Source organism: Pomacea canaliculata, linkage group LG4, assembly GCF_003073045.1.
Source record: "Pomacea canaliculata isolate SZHN2017 linkage group LG4, ASM307304v1, whole genome shotgun sequence".
NCBI lineage: Eukaryota > Metazoa > Mollusca > Gastropoda > Architaenioglossa > Ampullariidae > Pomacea > Pomacea canaliculata.
The window spans coordinates 32,879,544-32,900,749 of record NC_037593.1 but is presented as its reverse complement, the minus strand read 5'-3'; the positions used below and the strand labels follow the sequence as shown (position 1 = coordinate 32,900,749).

The following is a 21,206-nucleotide window of genomic DNA, read 5'->3' as shown; positions in this document are numbered from 1 at the left end:
TTTAGTCCTAATAAAATAGCAAAAGAAAAGCCGCCTGTATTTCAATCAGCACATAAAATAATCTCTTTATTAAACAAAGTCGGTATGTCTTGATCTAAACATTACAGAAGAATTTCCCTCTTCGTATACCTCTACCATAATTGTTTACAAAGTTGATAAAACGATCTACCAAACAATTAAGTCAGTAACAACTTATTAAAGGAAAGACCATGTATAAGAGCTAAGAGAAAAAATTAAGTTTTATCTGAGAATGCAACAGCATCAAGTACTGTTGGGAGCTATATATTGCTCTTGAAAAAAATCGAACCACAATTAAGTTGCGTAGTATTAATAAAGACCTAACATCAACAACAACCAGCCAGCCAACCAGAAAATAGGACACATCTCTTAACGAAGTCACGTGACAGCAAAGCTAATTAAAGGTGTGAAGCAGGTACAACAAAGTGCGGACAAGTAATCCAACAATTAGTGTGAATTGATCCGAGTGGCAGCCGACCTTCCAAACTATGCTAGCCTGCATATGTGGAAATGAGAAAGAGAAAACTGAAAAGAAAGGTATGCAAAGATAGCCAATACCATTTCGTGGTTCATAAAAGAATTGCCCGATAAAGAAATCTAGAATAATTATTAAGTTTAGATCTTAATTTCAATCTTGTGTATTTTAAATCTGATACACAACTGATGAGATCAATCATTTAAAAAAGAAAAAAGTCTCTTTGGTGATTTCGGCATATTATTTTCCATTTCCCCATATTTCTGCCTCTTTCGACGGAACTTAGATCGAACTGCATGGCTGACAGTTAAAGCGGAAGTGAGCAAAATCCTAATGGGGTCTACTTGACGATGGTGGTGACACGAATAAATGTGTGATATTTGGTGTCTTCGTTGTTAAGTAAGATGGAAAAAAATGTTTAGATCACCCAGTCATTTAAAATATGTAGCCGTTTCTGTCTTTCATTCTGCCGTGCTGCTCATAAAATATTACCGTGTATACTGTAGCCGGACTGACGACGTCCCTCGCTATATTGTTTACTTTGCCCCAGCGATTTTCTTCATTTCCACGATGTGCGAAGATAAAGTACGTGGATTCAACTTCAAACTGATCGCTGACCTTTGGTGGATTCAGCTCATGACGTTTTGCTCTACAAGATTTTTTAAAAGCCTCTCACGTTGTATGTCTTCAGTAACTTCTGCTGTTGCTAGTCACGTAATATTTACGCATTAAAAAATGATGCACTGATAGTTGCATCTGATAAAAGGTGAAATAAAAACACCTGGAGAACCCAAGGACTGGCGCACCAAAGGCTATAGGACTACGGTATACTTTATGCATACATGGAACTTAGAGAAGTCTTTGTATTTTAAAATTTAGTACTCGTTTAGGGCAGCGTGTACCGCTGACAGTGCTTGTTCGCTCCACCTCGTATCCCCTTCAACCCCATCACTGTAGGTCGCGCAGCGCGAGAAGGATGACAACAACGGTTGATGTATCACCCAAACTGTCCAGTATAAATAGCAGGCAATAGTCAGTGCTTGCACTTCGGTTGCACCTGGTTACCGAAAGGCGGCTGGTCCTGATTGGAAAAACAGCAAATTTGGTTTTGAGTAAGTAAGAAGTGCCATTTCTGCCGCAAGGTGCTATCTATGGTCCTGCTGAAAAGCGACTCGCGTCACTCGATCGGCCTCCACCTTCAATGTAAACCAGTTTTGACAACCCTGAGTACGAGTGAAATACCAATTTACCGCAAGGTGCTTTGGTCCCGCTGGAAAGCAGCTCACGTACGTCACTCAAACCACCCCTCTAAGTACAGCTTTAGTTCTGACACCCTGAGTACGAGAGAAGTACCATTTTGTGGCAAGGTGTTTGGGTCCCAACGAAAAGCGGCTCTCGTCACTGAACCCTGGCCCTTTTCCCCCACCCCAGGGAGTTAGGTGCTAGGTTTTAGTAGACCAGGTAGGTGTAGGTTAGAATAAATATAGTAGTTGTATGTGTAAATTATGTAAATAAATATATGTCTTTGAACTTATTTACTATGTGTGTCAGTCCGAACGAATGCTAGCGTGTTAATTGTGCGTGTGTCCTCTTCGTACGTGTGAATGGGGTGAACGTGCGCATCACTTACGCGAGAGAGATTTATGTTGTCCGTGTAGTTGTGACACAGCAGCAGAGAAAACGCACATGAAGTTCCGTGACGCACCGAAGAAAAGAACACTTTTGTCGGAGAAAGAAAAGGTCTTTTGTGGATTCCAAGGTCGGCTGAGTGCGGGTGTGTAGTGGATGGGGAAAAAAAAGAACCCAACGAGAGCTAGAGATTAGACAACGCACCCGACGAACAAGCACTAGATATTTAGTGAAAAAATTCTCCTTGGGAACTTCCGTCTTCTTCCTTGGAACACGAAAGAGGAACGGACTGACTGGTGCTAGGGGCCGCGGTGTTAGCCTTATTTTATGTGGCGGTGTTTTGACCATATTTCGCAAGGGAGATAATAATGCTTGACAGACTGCAGTGGCACTTTTTCTTCGCCCGACCAAAGATAGTAAATATACCGTATTCAGTGTTTTGGCCCGACAAAGGAGGGCATTGTATTTGGTAAAACCACAGATCGACTTCGATTTATGATCAGTGAAGCCTGTGGGTATAAAACGTTCTGTCGGAAATGGCGAAAAATTAGGAATTCCCAATTATGCCTACCGGAGTCTCAACCACTTTAATTCCTCGATCGATAAGCTTAAATTAACCACGTACACGAAGTTTATCAAAAAATTAAATCAGAGCATGTCCATTTAAACTCAATGTTTGGTAAAGACTGCATCCTGTCTGAATGTGTTTCCAAGATTTATTTGATCACGTTGTTATAATTGCTTTCTTCGGCATCGTATAATCTTTGAGATTAAGAAACACATACCGCGTTTTTCCCTCTTCTGGAATCGGATTATATCTTAGGGTTTTGATTTAAGTTTAGGTGATGTCAGACACTGTAGGCCTTTGCCTTTGATACCAGAAAAGATCGACAGAGTCAAACTTGGGAAAGACACGAATATCCTCAATGTCCGTGGGGAAGACGTGTCAGTCAAGCAAGGTCAAGGTAGGCTGGCGATGACGTCACACATGTTTTCTATATATAGTGCTAATGCGCGCCTCGTTTTCGCAGTCTGCAACCTTTCCCGTTTCCGTTCGTTGGCTGTCTCGAGTACTCCAGTCACAAACCAGTAAGTTCACTTTTTTTCCTGTTCATCCTAGCAGTAGAAGGAAAAATGAAAATAATTGGCGTAATTGTCGATGTTATTGCATGAAATACATTGACGTTTCGCTCTTTGTTTCTGGTTTTATTAAGAGTAGTTTATCCGGCGATGCCCTTGCCTTCGTCTCTGACCTTTTCTTTCAAGGCCGACTGCTGCTAATATTTTGTCATTGAGACTTGCTTAGAAGTACATCAGTCCAGGTGCCTTAAACAGATGCATAAAAGTTTGAAATACGGTGAATTACCATGTCTAAAGCGAGATTGTGATGTATGTAGAAGAATTTCGATCAGTTTCATGTCAGCGGCATGCGACCTTCACCTTCAATTAGTCCTTTCCTCGATTTCTTCATCCGTCAGTGCTACAAGCCCCGTGTCTTGTTTAGAGAGGATTTTCTCAGAACCTGTGTAATATATTTGTGTGCTGCACTATCAGAAATGTATGAGTAATATTAGGAAAATCAGCCAGAATATTGTACATAATGATAAACGGTAAAAATTGTGTCAATTGTTTTGCCATAAACACGGCTTCAACAGCTGGTTTCGTCAGACACAAGATTTCGAAATAAATTTGAAATTGTAAATGAGTTTAAATATATGGATCATCATTTTACAAGATTTTGAAATGGAAGATTGATAGTCTTACAGCAATAATACTATTTCACGGCTGATCAAACTTTACATCAATATGTAGTAAAGGGTTATTATACCTTAGCCATTACAGATAATAGCAATGTGAATTATTTCTTTTGACTGTTAAATAGCCAACACCATCATGCCTCAGTTTGCCCAGTACCTGCCTCCAGAGAAAGAGGAAGAGCTGAGAGAAATTGCTAATGCCATAGTAGCTCCTGGCAAGGGGATTTTGGCAGCCGATGAGTCCGTTAGTAAGTAGCATTCACTTGCTAAGATGCACCCAAGATGATGTAACTCCAGAGTAACCATGTGTCTTCTTTATTAGTTATATTTTAGGTCCTGGGAATTGAGAAAGAATAAAATTCATGTTCATCAGAGTGTGGAATAAAATTCATGTTATCAATAAATTACAAAACTCTGTTGCACTCTTACTTTGTCACTCTCATGACATGTGGTGTGAAGAAATTCAGGTAAGGTTATTTAAGTAATATATCAAAGAGTAGAATTGGTTATAAAAAAACAGTACTGTATTGTTAAGATAATTTTATTTGAAGATGGCAGTGAAAATTATTAAATCATTGAATTAACTTTGCACAAGGTGGTCACAATTATAGCTATTTAAAAAAAAAATTGCTATTGAAACAGTTTTGTTGTAAACTGAATTGTAAACATCTTTAAACTAGTTCATGTACATCTTAAGTGCATGGGAAAAATATGGATGCTGACAAACACAAAAAAAATGACATTGTAAACAGTTGATTTATTTATCAAAGAGCTGTTTTTGACAGGGGCTTTGGTTTTGTGCAGGCACTTGTGGCAAGCGACTGCAGGGGATTGGTGTGGAAAACACAGAAGAAAACAGGCGAGCTTATCGTGAATTGCTGTTCACTGCTGACAAGACCCTGGGAGATCACATCTCAGGTGTCATCCTTTTTCATGAGACACTGTACCAGAAAACAAGCGATGGTGTGCCCTTTGTACAGTGCCTGAAAGATAGAGGCATTATTCCTGGAATAAAAGTAGACAAAGGCGTTGTTCCATTGGCTGGGACATTCAATGAATGTACCACACAAGGTATGTACTAAATATAATCCTTTCAAGACTTCATAGATTGATACTTTGGGGATCAAGAAATATTGTCAGTTCAGTATGCTTAAAAAGTTAAGAATGATATTTATGTATCATTTATCTTTGCAAACAATTAGAATTTAGCCCATTGTGGTTTCAGCAAATTGAAGCTGCAGCATGGGAACATTTTTAACATTTTTGATTAGTTTGCTTAAAATCTTTTTTAAAAAAATCCCAAACTATTCGTTGGGATTAAAAATCAGGAGCACATTATTGCATATTTGAACTTAATCATGGCATATGAAAAGAAATTTTCAGTAGGGTGCACAGCATTTGCTGCTTCTCAACTGTTAGGTTTACATCTTTTGGAGTTTTTTTATTTTTTTTTTCTGATCTCCCCAACCTTTAACGGAAGAGCTGTTGCATTCAAAAGCACAATAAAATCTATGTTAAAGTTGCATCCCTTGAAATCCATTTCCTTAAAATATTATGATTGCATTAACTTTCTTCCTTTTGTGGTTTGTAGGTCTGGATGGTCTGTCTGAGCGATGTGCTGAGTATAAAAAAGCAGGAGCACACTTTGCTAAGTGGCGATGTGTGCTTAAGATCAGCAAAAACACACCTTCTTACCTGGCCATGCTGGAGAATGCCAATGTTCTGGCACGATATGCAAGCATCTGCCAACAGGTATCGAGCCTTCTGAATTAATTGCCAGAATTAATAAAAATATATTTTTTTGTCATCATTTGAGTATTCAAAGGAATTAATTGCAGAAAAAATTTGCATATAGTGTTAACTAGAGTAGAGATAAACATTTACATATTCAAAACACCAAGAAATTGCATTGTAGCATAGAAAATGCTTGAGAAGAAAGGTTTTCATGTCTTTGTAATGTTCAATTATGCAGGTCTATGTGTGTAAACAGCTAAGGCTTTTATTAAAAAAAGATGGCCAATAACAGTCCCCTACGTGTATTCCTAGATGGCAGGTAGTTGTCAGCCGTATATGTATTGCTGGTGTGCAGAATGGAATTGTACCAATCGTAGAGCCTGAGGTGCTACCTGATGGAGATCACGACCTGGCTGAATCTCAAGCTGTGACAGAGGATGTAAGGGCAAAGTATTTTTGTTTGTCATGCTGAGAATGGTGCTCTTAATTGTGGTGTGTAATGTTTAAAGTGTGGATTTTGCACATAAGTGATCAAGATGTGAGCTTCTTGAAGCTTAAATGCATAAAAGGTGGACATAAAAGACTAAGCCATAATTTAGGAACTCACGAAGTTACTATATTCAGGGCATTCACATTTTATCGGGGATACATACTTTACAGTGTCGTCATGTTTGTGTGTGTGAGAGTGCACCATATGTAAGTACATAGCTAGAAAGCTTGCTTGTCTGCACCACACTGCTTGAAGTTGTAAGTAAGTGTTATATAACCATCCTGTACCTTTGTACCTTTGCAGGTGCTGGCATTTGTATACAAGGCCTTGGCTGACCACCATGTCTTCTTGGAGGGAACACTGTTGAAACCCAACATGTGTACTCCAGGACAATCCTGCACCAAGAAGGCTTCTCATGAGGATATTGCTCGAGCCACTGTGACTGCTCTCGCTCGCCGGGTGCCTGCATCTGTTGCTGGTAAGCTCATCTCTCTGTGGGTTCTGATTATGGTGGTGATTGTCAGACACAAGATTAATATATTTTTAATGCTGTACAGACGTGTATTAAGATGAAGAGGTGGATAATAAATAGATTAATGAATTCAGGATGGGAGCTGGACTATGGGAATTCATTTAAAAGAAAAATGATGTTTCAGGTGTTACTTTCTTGTCGGGAGGACAGTCAGAAGAGGATGCTACTATTAACTTGAATGCCATTAACCAGTTCCCTGGCCGCAGGCCCTGGCCTCTGACCTTTTCATATGGCCGTGCCCTACAGGCCTCCGTGCTGGCTGCATGGGGGGGTAAGCCACAAAATGTTTCCGCTGCCCAGGTTGAGCTGCTTAATCGCTCAAAGGTGAGTTAGCTATAGGTGGTATGTGCACAAAAGTGGAAATGCAATTTCAGCTTTTAACAAGGGCAGCAGTTAAAAAGGTGCATGTTTTGAATTGTTTTTGAAAACCCTATACATCCAGATGAAGTTTATTACACTAATCATTATTAGAGCTAAAATCTTGGGACTGGAAACCAAAGTTGTAAATTTTACATGATCATTACAGGGTGGCATATTAAGCTGCTATGTTTTGAGGGTTAGAAATTTCTGACAGCTGTGATGATACCCAGTGCCACACTTTGATCATGGAGCTACATGACAAGCTATGCAACACCTGTTATATTTTAGCATTAGTACAAGAATGACTTGTGGCATATCAAATGACATCACGCAGTGAAAAAAGTCTATTTTCATTTAACCCATCCTAAGACTGAAAAGCAAATGTGTATTGGAATCAAAACTAGGTATTAACATTGAACAGGTGGTGGTTAGAGAAAGTATGTGATTACTAGAAATCGGCGTCAGTTCTAAGCCTCTAGTTACGAAAGATGACAGAACATACAGGTTTTCAAACCTGGTATTCAAAACAGGGTGCACAGTACCCATAAGCATCACAGATTCTTCCATTCTCTAGGACCCAAGATTGACTAGGCCAAAGCTATGGTCCTTTATGGTGAAAATCATTTATGTGGTCTAGAAGTGCTTTTAAAGAGTATTTAGTCCGTCAAGGTATTAAGATTTTTTTGGGGGGGTGGGGGGGGGGGTAAGACGGTTCTTATTCGATGGTCAAGATGAATTGCGTTTGGAGCAACATTGGTCTGGGCGAATCAGGAGCCCTTTCATGATTGATACTAGCTGAGTTTTTCTAAACTGCTCACATCTTTACTGTTTCAGGCCAATGGAGAGGCCTCCATGGGCACATATGGTGGTGGACTTGGGGGAGCAGCTGGTGGAAAGTCTCTGTTTGTGGCTGACCATGCATACTAGATGTGCATTGCAGCATCACACCAATCCTCTGTGCTTGAATTTAGCCAGTTATCCAGCCCCGCCTGCAGACTTGGATTCACAAGACCTTGAACAATTCCAGCACCACAGTAGCTTTTTTCTTTCATTCCTGATGGAGTTGTGTGTTGTGCCCAACATGTAAACTTTACTATCTAGATTTTGTCATCCCTGTTACCAGGTGCACAATTTGATGTGTATATGTTTTATTGGTTTTGTTCTGCTTTTAAAATACTTGTCAAAAGAACAAAAAAGGGAGAAGAACCAAATCCAGATACATTTTACTTTTTTTTTTTTTTGGTGGGTGGGGTTTAAAGCTGTACTAGTTGCTGATAATGGGGAACTTAAAATAAGCACACAAGTTTTGATGTGGTGTTTGTACTGGCCTTTAATAGTGTAAATGTCCCAGACAGTGAATCTCAAGCTTTGAATCATATTTAATTAGGAGTGGTCATCTGATAGCGACAGCATGTTTAGTGTGCTTAGGAGTTGGTGTAAATACAATCTTAATGTCATTTGAAGTTTTGTGATTTGCTCCTCCTTAATGGAATTGCAGTCAGATAATCAAGGTAGGGTCCATGCCCAGACCTTTTGATTTAAGGTATTGATCTATGAAGAACTGCATTAACTTCAGGTATAAGTTCTTTTAACCTCGAGTCATTTAATTAGAACAAATTTTATTGTACATAACTTCATGGAACAGTCTATCTGCATGTAATGTTCTTGTCTTAAACACCTTGTGGTGGTGTTGGCTTTTTTCTTGAACAGGTGACATCATACTACTTAATGGAAGTACTGCCTGCCTTATAGGTTGTACAATGTGAAAAGTATACAACTTGTGAATCAACAGCAACCATCTCTGTAAACGTTGAAAGATGAGAAGATCAAAGAAATGATTTTATGGTTTAATAAGAATGGCTTTTTTTGTTGGCACCTTTTTACATGCTAATTTAGATCCCTTTAGCTTTGAGCAACACCATGGAAATAAATTTCCTTTATGGCTGTCAAAAGTCTTGGTGTTCTTATAGAAGCATAAAAACTTGCTTTACCATCTCTTACCACATCCATTCGCACAGGCAGGGGATTTTTAGGGAAAAAGTGCCATAGATTAATAATATATATCGATCTACAGGGTGACTAACCATGCAGTCCACCTAACCTGTATCGAACAGCTAAGGGCGTCATCACAAATGACATTCACAAGCTAAGCTTCACTTTGTTTGCGCTATCAAAACAGTCATGTTGGCACATGCTCAGTCATTCACTTTATGCAATGTCCCCAAACGGTATTCTACTTCTTTCTTTTTCAAGTCAATACTAAACACGTGATTCAACAAAAAGGATCAGGTAATATTTGGTAATTCAGTGACATGCTCATAATCCACAGGCTCAGAATATATGTGAATCATCTCCCTTTGAAAACAATGTTGATCAAACTCGATTTTCGCATAACAACTTACTGCAATCTCACCCTCGTGGTTTTTAACACCTTCGTGTCCTCCAAGTTGATTTCGTGTGGTGTTGAATATCAGAATATTATGGAGCTTTTGGACATCTACTTGGAGGAGATGAACGTGTTAAAAACCCGAGGGGCGGATTCAGTGACTACCCAGAAATGTCAGAGGGACAGGCATCATATGCAATAACTGATGACTGTGTGATGTTGAATATTAAGCTTTTCGACGAGTCATCAACGATTGCAAATAACTCCTGTCCCTCTGTGAGGTTTCTGGGTAGTCATTGTATTGACTTGTGATATGTCGATTATATCAAGATTCACGTAAGCTTTGAAATGGTCTGCCTTACCAAAAGCCAACTCCAAAGTCGTTGTCAGCAATGCCAGTTCTAGATGACATCTCTCACTTACAGGGAAGCCAGCACAAATTTTCACTGGAACTGACGAGGAGGAGAATGGCAATGACCTTTACACTGTAGGATGAGAAGACTGGGAAAACTCGGGCGGGTACATGTAAATCCCTCATCTCTCCAGCAGGTGTTTTTGTCCCGGCATAACTACAGAAAACGTGAAACAGAAGATCAGCATCCAACCTCCCAGTGTATCTCCTGCAAAATTCCTCCAATTCTATAAATGTCTGAAAGATACGGATATACGAGAAAAAATGTATTCTTTCTTTTTACAAGAAGCACTCGAGTGCATCACTTGATGAGAATGTTGACATACAATCAAAGATTGTAAATAATTATTGATACAATTCATGCCGTATGATAAGGGGAACCACTCATACTGACTGTCCCTCTGGTTGCTAGGTTACAGAATTATTTACATTTCTTTTAACTGCTTATACTGTCCACTCAGGCAGCTCACCTCTGACTTGGACCATGTTCAGGTTTGGTGAGAACATAATTTTACCTGCTGCTTTCCACAGAGTATTTGTGACACTCGCCGCTCCAGTGTCCTGCCGAGCGCAGAAACAAATGTGAAAGGTTACGTGGAGTTAATTGCCACAGTTCATATCTTTACGAGAGATAAACAATAAAGAAAACACTTAGATTTTGAACTGTCTTGACGAAGATAGTTCATGATATGCTCACTACAACCTGCCAAAAAAGCAAGGCGAAGGCCACTTCTAATGTTGAGCGTTATCTACTGTTGCGCAAAATCACTCATCCGAAGTTCTGCACGTGACCTGTGATGGCGAGGGCGAGGTCGTCACCTCATCAACACTGAATGCTTCTTCCCAAAAAGATTTCTTTCAAAATTTAGGCGGCTGCTACAGTTTGTTAAAAGGATGACAGTCGTCAAACCGTACCTCCTGAGAAAGCAAATCCTCATTTCTTTACATCTCAATCAGTTGTAAAGTGTGAGCACGTGCACACCGTCAACGGTTTTCTTAGCATCATAGCGGGTATGACACTCCCGGGCTCCGTTGCATAGGCGGTCTTAATTTTTCGCTTTAAGATGACATTCGTAATTAACTCGTTGGCAGCTCAGTTAAATCGCGATTTGTGCTTGCCCAAGGCCCCACATCCCACTAGTGCCGGTGTTGGGTGGGATGGTCATGGCGAACGACCCAGGGCACAGGTAGCTGGGCTGACAGGGTGGGCACATGCAGAGGGTATGTCATGCCATAACACTCCTGACATTTTCAATAGTTCATTTCAGTTTTAGCGGACTACTAACTCTAGCTTATATTCTAGCTTGAATATTCTAGCAGGTGCACGAGCGAGTGCGACTGACGCAAACCTTGGTCCCTGGAATCAGCCCCGTTCGTAGCCCTCGTTTGTTGTTTGTTTGTTGTTATTGTTGTTTGTTCTCGCTGTTGTTTTGGAGAGCTGTGTGTGTGTGTGTCAGAGAGAGAAAAGAGTGCGTAGTAATAATGATAACAAACGTGTGATTTATATAGCACCTACTGAAGCTTGGAAGGAGCGTGCTCTTAGCCCTTGAAACATGGACAACATACGAAGGACGGAAGGATGAACAATAGTACTGATGACTAATAAAAACGCAAAAAGAACTCGGGTAGCAAGAACTGAGGGTATTGTGATTGTGCAGAGAAAGACGAGTAAAGTAGTCAATAGACGTTTAACAAAAAAAAAAAAAAAGAGAGGATGGAGGGTTATTGAAGACAAGACTAGAATTGTGTGGACTGTTGTTAGGAGTAAAGGTCATTGAAGAGGAGTGTTTTTAGTGCGCATTTAAAACATTCAGAAGTGGGTAGGTGACAGTTTGGCGGATATGAAACCTAGCTCATAATAGGTGTGTCATGTGTTTTGTGTTATTGTGTGTGTGTTTTAACATGTTAGCTTGACATATATGATTATGATAGCTTGGGTTTAGGGTGAAGATTTGGGTTAGAGTTAGGATTTGGTGTAGGCTTTTATTTTGGAACGAATGACGACCGAAGTCAAGGTTTGTTAAGCTAGAACAGGTCACTCGCCCAAGTCAGTGCAAAGAAAAAAAATTAAATAAATAATAATAATAAAATAAAACAAACTCCAACTTGGTTGCTAGACCGCCATCCCGTACCACAGAGGTTGCTGTATGACATTATTATCTTCTGCTCTTTAATGCGGGAGGTTATGTTGACCTCGCTATCTTCCACTGGCGCAAGTGATCTGTATTTTATTTTGCATTGTACACTTGTACGCAGCTACACATGTGCACGCGCTTTCGCTCAGGTTTCCACGCATCCGAACGCTTTGATGAAAACCTCTGACTGCGCAATATCAGGTCTGTCGGTGGACGTAGGAACGTGTCGGAAACGGGTCTCTTACCTAGGAGGTAGCAATACAGAGGATACAAATCGTAGCTTTCTAGGCACAAAGAAGCGCTAAGTTCAAGGCTATCAACCTCAGGATTATCGTCTTACGTGTAATGTCCTAATTACACCTCCAGAGACAACATGGGAGGCAGTTAACTACCTCTGATCCTCTGGGCGCCATCACCACCACTAACAGTCACCAACCTTCTTAACATTTCCTTAGTTGTCCTTGTGATTTGTATGAATCGTAAAGCTTTTTGTCGCAAGTCAGTCTTGGTCGTCGTGATGTCTGAACGACTAGCGACTACCGGAAGTAGTCAAAGTGAGCCTGGATCTCATATTGGCAGTCCAAGCACGGACCTGTATAGTACAAGTTTGTGGTTCGAGCACTCTGGTGAAAGTGGTAGCTATTTTATGATACGACCTAATATGACGAAGTTGTAAAGTACCACTGACAAACAGCATGCCCTTTGACCTTTTCGACAGGCATGGCCTTGTTGGGTTTCCTGGGCTGAGTGCAACGTAGGGAGAGGTGGGGCGAGACAGCATGCACACGTGCACGTTTGCACACACATATGTGCGAAGATACACGAAAGCACACACATGCAGAGCATAGAGAAGCAAATATACAAACTTGCATGAATGGACTGGTCATAGACGATTCCACCCCCCACCCCCTACCAAGTTAACTACCAGAACGAGGCTGGTGTGCACAAAGCTTCCGGTTTAGTCACATTCATTGTTTAAGCTCGCCGAGAACATCCGCAGAAAACTTCGCAGGCAGCTAAGCGTTGGTCTCGGCAGTCATCAGTCCACCTATACACACATACATTGAAGGAAAAGGAGAGGAGAGATAGTGGGAGAACAGGGGGTTGTGGGTGGGAGATAAGACCGGGGGGTTAGAGAGGGATACTGGAGCATTATTCGTAACCCACTTGACTGTCACCAGTACTGTAAACGACTTGTTTACCACGAGACGTGCCCTTGTCGACACTACTGCGCCACTGATCATGCACGCAGAGGATGGTTTGTAGTCCGACACAAGAAACCTGAGATAATTATGGGTTGGTGGTGAACTAGTTAAAGGATTCGACAGTAAGTTTCGATTGGGGCCATTAACCAGTAATAGTGGTTAGAGAGGTTACGATCGCAGATCACGTGATTGTAATATATGATAAATAGTGATAAGACAGAATGCATATGTTTATAGTTTTGACCTGCTTCAAACACTTTTGAACACTCCAGTCTTCGGAACATCAGCTGACCTCTGACCTGTCAAACTCGGTCACGACAGCAAAAAGGTCAGGGCTAGGGGTTCTGAGTGAGGGAAGACAATTTGGTGCTGATTCTTGCCCGCGTCTGTTCGCCATTCCACCTTCTCACATTCGCTACATAAAAATTACCCATCCCCACCCCCTAACCTCTACCCCCCACGCAAAACACACACACTATCGTCGTCGTTATCTTCTTCTTTATTTGTGTATTTGCAAGCATGTCTGTGTGCTTAGCATTTGTGTAGACACTTTGTGCAATGAGCTCCTCCAGCAGGGTGAGGTATGTGTGTACACACGCTCCAAGTACTCTACTTTCGTCCAGCCCTCTTTCTTCATTATTCTCCCTCCTCTCTCCTATCCATCCATAAAGCAGAGTCACTGACAGGTGAACATTCGCAATCTGTCGCAAAATGGCCGAGCATTTTGTTCGTGAAGGGCGCACTCTTAGCTCTTGGTCAGCAAGTAGCAGCAGAGACTGGGTTTGCCGACATCAGCTGACAGCATCTTCTAAAAGCTGCAGTTGAAATACAATGTATATATATCTAACGGCTGCACGCACTTGTCAGCCATTCGCCATTCAAGGCTATCGTAGCTGAGTCAAGGTCACCAGCCTAACAGCTGACTGACCGAATTTTCCCTTCTTATGTTACCTGTGAGTGCTAGCTGAGAGGTTCAAAGTTCAGTCGGATAGTTTTCAAAGGACAGCTTGTACCTCGACTTAACCTACAAAAAAGCGGAAGGGTTTACATAAAAACAAGTAATCCTTACTGTTTTGAACTGTCCAGTCTCTGTCCTGTCCACACAGAGATAAACAATTGTGGTCTAGTGGATGCACGTTGCAAACCCCGTCCTTTCTTCATTCCTCCTCCTGCTCACCACTGCCAACCCCGTCAGCAACTGCGTCTGTCTGTCCCTTCCGACCACCAGTTCCGGCGAACTAACACAACCGCTCGGAATGCGTGAATAAATGAGTGAACGATTGAAGACTTTGGCACCAAAAACGATAAAGTGACTGGAGGGAAGACTTGTCAAGAAAGGTGAAGGTAAGCTGGCGAGTGACGTCACCACCACACCTGTATAAATGTCGCTAATACGCGCCTCGCTTTGGCAGTCGGCAACGTTTCCCAAACTGTCATCGCGTGCTCCAGTCATCAACTAGTAAGTTAACCTTTTCTTTTCCTCGATTGTGCTGACATCAGAACGAATGTGGGAAAACACGTGGCGTAGCAGTTGTTGCTCTGCGTGCGGTCACCGTCACCGTGTTTCAGGGAGGCTGTGCTTACTGCATCAGTAACAGCCAGTGAAAACATACTTCAGAAAGTCTTATGTGAGGTGCATTGACATGGCCATGTGTGTGCTGTATGTAGAATTTTAATCAGGTGAATGTACCAGCTGGTAGGCGACCTTCCCCTTGAACCACGGCCTGTCCTCGGTGATTGCATCGCTCGTCATGAGGCCGCTGGTGTGACTGAGTCTAGTGTTGTTCTAATACAGAGGATTTCTTCATAAAGAAATTGTGTTTACTGTTCGTGGTTGTACTCAGGACCGGTGCTGGGCGATGTTGTACAGTACTCGAAAGACAAACGCTGAGCTTCCCCTTCCCATAAAAAAATATATAAATACATATAAAAACCATCAGTCATGAAATTCAGTTAACAAATTAAGGCCTAAAATCGCACTTTCCTTTTTTTTTTTTTTTTTTTTTGTTGCTTTTTCTGTGTAATGCCATTCTTTACGAAACCTAATCGATCACTTTTTTCAAGAATAGTAGATATTGAAATTCTCTGGACCCTACTGTCGTTTGCCGCTTCAGGATCGTGAGGTAGGCTGGTGTCCTCTGGTTCAAAGTTCGAATGTTTAAACAAGTGCGTAAAACAGTTTGGTATAACCAAGCAGAAACATATGCGTAACAAAACTGCATTTATTTTTTTTTATCTCTGAAATATTCTGCAGTTTTACTGTAGATAAAGTGAGGAGTGTTTTCCAAGTGTTAAAAAAGAGGTTAAGCAGGCATGTAGTGGCGTCTACCCTAGGGGTCAGGGTTAAAGTCCACTGCGGGCTACCCACACTCCCACCCCGTTCTCGTCTCAACCTTCTCTCCCCTAACTGTCAGCGGGGGGACACTTAAAATACAGGTATTCAGATACCATTGCCGCACGTGCCGGCGCTTTCCTATTGTAGTGAGAAACTGGACTGAGGAAGTCAACATACAAGCAGTGGAAATCTTTTCTGCAAGTGTAATACCAAATGACATCTTGTCCTCAACATCATCCATCTTAAAATAAAGGAGACCATCAATGCACCCTACTCAGTGATATTCTTTGTGCCTGGCTGTGCTGAACTATCAAGAAGTTTAGAATAAATATTAGAAAAGTCAACTCAAAATATTGTAAATATGCAACATAAAATAATGTGTGAATAGTCTTTCACAAACACAAACTGATAGTTTCAACAGCAGTGCTTTTTTTCGCCAGGTTCGAGAAAAATTTTTTGAAAAGGCAAAATGCCTGAATCCGCCCAATACTTGTCTAAAGAGAAAGAGGAGGAACTGCGAAATATTGCTAATGCCATCATAGCTCCTGGCAAAGGGATTTTGGCAGCCGATGAATCCGTTGGTAAGTAGCTTTATTCTAGTCACTTGTTAATATAGTTCTATATACCATGTACCTCTTTCATTAGTTAGATTTCAGGTGCCAGGAATTAACAAGAATGTACAGCAAAGCTGGAAGAATTATAATATAAAGACCACTATATGTGCTAACAAAAAGCTGTAGAACTCTGTATTACATTCTTTGGCATGATACATAGGATGAAGCAATGTTGGCAAAATTGTAAACAGTGAAAGTCAATGACTAGAATTAGTTGTATTAAACAGTATTGTTTTATAGTTCTGTTTAAAGAAAGGCAGTGACAAACATATGACACATTAATCAAAGTAACAATTAATCAAATCTACACGATGACTTCTGTTATAATGTAATTGTTTTATGGCCCGTGAGTTTTCTTGTAAAAAGATAATTTTTCTCACTGGTTAATTAAGAAACTTCAATTTATGTTTAACTTAGTATAAGAAAGAGAAGGACTAGAGCTGACCAACAAATGGATGACAGATTATAAATATCGACTAATAACAGTTGTTTTTGATGGGGGATTTGGTTTTGTGCAGGCACTTGTGGGAAAAGGTTGCAGGGAATTGGTGTGGAAAACACAGAAGAAAACAGGCGAGCTTATCGTGAATTGCTGTTCACTGCCGACAAGTCCCTGGGAGATCACATCTCAGGTGTCATCCTTTTTCACGAGACACTGTACCAGAAAACAAGCGATGGTGTGCCCTTTGTACAGTGCCTGAAAGACAGAGGCATCATTCCTGGAATAAAAGTAGACAAAGGTGTGGTTCCTCTTGCTGGAACATTTAATGAATCCACCACACAAGGTATGTAGTTCTTGTGCTTCCTTCATGTATTTACTGATTTATACTTTGTGTATCAAAATGTATACAGTATTCTGTTTCGAAGGACCGACCTTCATTCAAGGGAAGAAACTGCTATATTTAAAAGCAGAAAAATATATTAAGTAGCGTCCCTTGAAATCCATTTCTTTATCATGTGGTGGAATATGAGCTGGCTGTTGTTGTCTGGGCCTCGCAGCTTATTTACTGTCCCCTCCGAGTTAGTGTATTCTAAGTCTGAAGAAACAACATTATGAGTTAATTCTCTTGATGGTTTTCAGGTCTGGATGGTCTGGCTGAGCGATGTGCTGAGTATAAAAAAGCAGGCGCTCAGTTTGCTAAGTGGCGATGTGTGCTCAACATCGGCAAGAACACACCTTCTTACCTGGCCATGCTGGAGAATGCCAATGTTCTGGCACGATATGCAAGCATCTGCCAACAGGTTAGGCGGCATTCTCAATCACATGCCAGAATTTAAGAAAAGTTCTCTTATGGTATTATTTCGGACATTTCAGAAATGATTGCAGATGTCTGAAAGTGTTAATTAAAGGAAAGAATATAATTAAGCGTTTACATGTTTAAAAGATTATAAGAACTTGCATGAACATACAGCTAAGCTTTATGTGGTTATAGTTAGGTGGCAGATTATAGCAGATGTGTATTGCTGGTGTGCAGAATGGACTTGTGCCCATCGTAGAGCCTGAGGTGCTGCCTGATGGGGACCACGACCTGGCTGAATCTCAGGCTGTCACAGAGCAGGCAAGAGCCATGTGTCAATGTTTGCTGTGTTGGGAGCATAGTGCTAAGTGCATTCACATTTCATCAGTATTTTTGTATTAAACAGAGCCATACACAGATAAAGATGGACACTGCACCTGAATGCCTCTAATTTCTTTGATGGACGCAGGCAATGCACATGAAAGCCAAAAATTTTACAGATTTCATGATATCTAGATTTTACCTTTCATTAAAAAAAGCTTACAATTTATTAAATATTAAGACAGGCAAGTTCTCTGACTACTTTGCAAGATACGCTTATCTTACAAGATGGTCTGATATTCTGACAAAGGCAGTATGTGTATGTGTGTATATACACCTTAAGTAAGTGCACAACTAGGGTGCTTGCTTGCCTAACTAGGGTGCTTGCTTGCTTGCCCCACACTTCTTGAAGAAGTTGTAAGTAGGAGTGTTATATAACCATCTTGTACCTTTGCAGGTGCTGGCCTTTGTATATAAGGCCTTAGCTGACCACCATGTCTTCTTGGAGGGAACATTGTTAAAACCCAACATGTGTACTCCAGGACAGTCCTGCACCAAGAAAGCTTCTCCCGAGGAGATTGCTCGAGCCACTGTGACTGCTCTCGCTCGCCGGGTGCCTGCATCTGTAGCTGGTGAGGAGCAGTTAATGTCATCTCTTTAGAGGTTCTAACACCTTGTGCTTTTATTTATTTGTATGTTTTGCCATCCTTCGCTTTTTCTACTGTTGCCGGTGATTTTCGTGAATAGCGATGTCAACTGTTCATCAGTGGTTTTTTTTTTTTATATCGCTGCCTGTTTCATCTTATGATTTTTTTTGTGGGTGGGAAGGAGGTGGCAGCGCCAGCATGATTTTGTCGCAGTCAGGTCTTTTCCACTTCAATCATTGCAAATTCTACATTTAAGATTGTCAGATACAAAATTTATTTTTTTGAATGCTACACCGAAACCACAAGAAGGTGAAGAGGTAGACAAATTACAGAGAAAAAAATGATTGAGGGCGGGAGCTGGGTTATGAAAATTTTGCAAAAGAAAAATATATCGTTGCAGGTGTTGCTTTCTTATCGGGAGGACAGTCTGAAGAGGATGCTACTCTTAACTTGAATGCCATTAACCAGGTCTCTGGCCGCAGACCCTGGGCTCTGACCTTTTCGTACGGCCGTGCCCTACAGGCCTCCGTGCTGGCTGCGTGGAGAGGAAAACCTGAAAATGTTCCCGCTGCCCAGACCGAGCTGCTTAACCGTGCAAAGGTAAATTGCCTACAGGTGATCTGTGCACACAAGCTGAAATGAGTTTTCAGCCCTGAACAAGTGTGGCAGTTTATAGTTGTGCACATTTTGGGTTAGACAAAACCCAGAGTATGAGTTGTTTTTCCACGCCCTGTGCTTCCAGTTGTAGTTTAGTTCACCAGGCACTTTCATCCAGGGCTAACACTTTCAGACTGGAAAAAGTTGTAAACTTTACATGATCATTTCAGGGTGGCATATGAAACATCTAACTTTGTTAGGGTTATACACTTCTGACACTGTGATGACACATAATGCCTTACTTTGATCACGGAATGATATGACAAGCTGTACTATAACTTTTGTGATATTTTAGCTTAGCACAAGGTAAGAACCTTACATATGGAGTGGTAAATCAGGAGAATGTTTTATATTTCTCTTAAGCCAAGCTTGTCTGAACTATTTGTCTCCTGTGTTTTGTGTTTCAGGCCAATGGACAGGCTTCCTTGGGTACATATGGCGGTGGATCTTCGGGGGCAGCTGGTGGAAAGTCTCTGTTTGTGGCTAACCATGCATACTAGACATGCACTGCAGCATCACAACTCTCTGTGCTTGAACTTATTCCACTGTCCAGCCCAGCCTGCTGGTTTTTGGACCCACAGACCTTGAACTATTCCAGTACCACAGTAGCTTTTTTCTTTTATTCCTGGTGGAGTTAAGTCTTGTGCCCAAAAGACTTTAATGTTTACATTATATCATCCCTAGCTGTTACATTGTGGTTTTTGTCTTTCTTTGCTTGTTTTTAAATTTTCACTTGTGAAAGATTAGGAAAAGGGGAATAGCCGAATCCAGATATCTTTGGGAGTTTTTTTTTTTTCGCTGGATAGGGGTGGACAACCACTGAGTATGGGAGTTTGAAGCAAGCACATGAGTTTTGGGATGTGTTTCATATGTACTAGTTTTTGAAAGGAAGCATTCTTAAGACTGGTCGTCTGACAGGACAGCAGCACGCACAGTGCACAGTGTGTTTATGAGGAGAGAGTGTAAATATCATCATAATGTCATTTAAAGAAGTTATGTGATTTGCTCCCACCCAAAGTAGCTGCAGTCAGATAATCAAGGAGTTCATGCCACTAACTTTGATTAAGGTATGTGTATTGAACTATGAAGAACTGCATTAATTTCATGTGGAAAATATTTTAGCCTTGAGCCCTTCAGTTAGTTAAACTTACTTTGTTGTACAAAACATGGGACACTGAGACATCTGCGTGTAATGCACTTGTCTTAAGCGCCTCATGTTGACTCTTTTTTTTCCTCTTCGATAGATGAGATAACATCATACCACTTAATGGAAATAACTGCCTACATTTACTGTGTTATTAACCTGTATAATGTGAAAGGCTTCTAACTTGTGAATTAAGTGCTAATAATGACAGATGGAAAGATCATAGAAATGATTGAAGACTAGGAGGGGTTTAAAAAAAAATGATTGGTTGTTCTGTTGAGACCTGTGTACAGCTGCCTAGATACCTTTTGGCTTTTTGCATCCTTAATGAAATAAATTTCCATTCAACAATCAACTTTCTTGATGTCATTATTAAGGATACTTGATACATTCAGCCGTTCCAGTTTGGTTACCATCTCCGTTTGTCACCAAACATTTGAGGTATTGTATCTTGGGGACACTGTTGTCTCTACATAGCTGGCTGTCTGGTTGTGAGGTACCTGGGAGGCAACCATGGTATCTGGCTATGGGGTAATCTTGGTATCTGGCTATGGGGTAACCAAAGGAAGGTAACCAAAGGAAGGTAACCACAGTGGCTGGCCATAAAGTAACAGAAGTGTCTTGTTCCACAAAAAACACTGGCCTTCTTCCCCACCCCCTTTTTCAACCATCCTTGCAGACCAGGTAGATGCCAAGAGCAGGTAACGGATTCTAGTTTGCATCCTCTTTCTGTAGGTGTGTACATAGGGATCACGTCTAAAGAAAAATAAAGAAGTAACCAGCCTGTGTACTTTTCCAAACTTTGTCAAATTACAGGACAAACTTCAGTGCTGTCCACAAGGGCTAAGACTGAGATGGTACTGAAGGGTACCTTGCGCGTGCGATTCTTTTACCGACATCAAAGGTTGCTGGACCTTAAAGTGTGACAATCATTCAACTCTGTATATTCACTCCACTCTGTATATTCCCCATGAGACAGTGGTTTCAGCCACGGTGAACGGTTCCTACTCTTTGTGAGAGAAAGTAGAGAAGTAAGCAGCTTGAACGTGATTTGCACGCGCCGGTCACGTGCCAATAGTCACAAACTGTCCCATCTCTTTGTCACCAGGTAAATTTA

General features: G+C 41.0%; 2 protein-coding genes and 1 long non-coding RNA gene across 6 annotated transcripts; 2 read left to right on the top strand and 1 right to left on the bottom strand.

Annotated features, from left to right (window-relative positions):
• The first annotated feature begins 436 nt into the window (after window positions 1–436).
• LOC112561943 (fructose-bisphosphate aldolase-like) lies at window positions 437–8,947 on the top strand. 2 transcript variants are annotated; one of them, XM_025234814.1, is made up of 9 exons: window positions 437–555; window positions 2,965–3,087; window positions 4,005–4,127; window positions 4,684–4,950; window positions 5,471–5,631; window positions 5,969–6,052; window positions 6,407–6,581; window positions 6,760–6,959; window positions 7,830–8,947. In XM_025234814.1, exons 1-9 carry the CDS (start codon window positions 507–509, stop codon window positions 7,920–7,922), a joined length of 1,275 nt encoding a protein of 424 aa, XP_025090599.1. In that variant the 5' UTR covers window positions 437–506; the 3' UTR covers window positions 7,923–8,947. The 2 variants fall into 2 exon arrangements, with proteins under 2 accessions (XP_025090599.1, XP_025090600.1); XM_025234815.1 differs by lacking the exons at window positions 437–555; window positions 2,965–3,087 and adding an exon at window positions 3,098–3,211.
• Window positions 6,483–14,340, bottom strand: LOC112561948. 2 transcript variants are annotated; one of them, XR_003098750.1, is made up of 4 exons: window positions 14,203–14,340; window positions 10,264–10,354; window positions 9,744–9,950; window positions 6,483–6,604 (listed from the first exon to the last, which is right to left on the bottom strand). It is a non-coding gene; the product is annotated as an uncharacterized LOC112561948 (long non-coding RNA). The 2 variants fall into 2 exon arrangements; XR_003098749.1 differs by lacking the exon at window positions 6,483–6,604 and having other exon boundaries at window positions 8,829–9,950.
• Window positions 14,341–14,343: 3 nt separating this feature from the next.
• LOC112561944 (fructose-bisphosphate aldolase-like) lies at window positions 14,344–20,444 on the top strand. 2 transcript variants are annotated; one of them, XM_025234817.1, is made up of 8 exons: window positions 14,344–14,477; window positions 15,909–16,049; window positions 16,601–16,867; window positions 17,164–17,324; window positions 17,558–17,641; window positions 18,099–18,273; window positions 18,689–18,888; window positions 19,353–20,444. In XM_025234817.1, the coding sequence occupies exons 2-8, from the start codon at window positions 15,938–15,940 to the stop codon at window positions 19,443–19,445; spliced, it is 1,092 nt and encodes a 363-aa protein (XP_025090602.1). In that variant the 5' UTR covers window positions 14,344–14,477; window positions 15,909–15,937; the 3' UTR covers window positions 19,446–20,444. The 2 variants fall into 2 exon arrangements, with proteins under 2 accessions (XP_025090602.1, XP_025090601.1); XM_025234816.1 differs by having other exon boundaries at window positions 14,454–14,592.
• The last annotated feature ends 762 nt before the right edge of the window (window positions 20,445–21,206 follow it).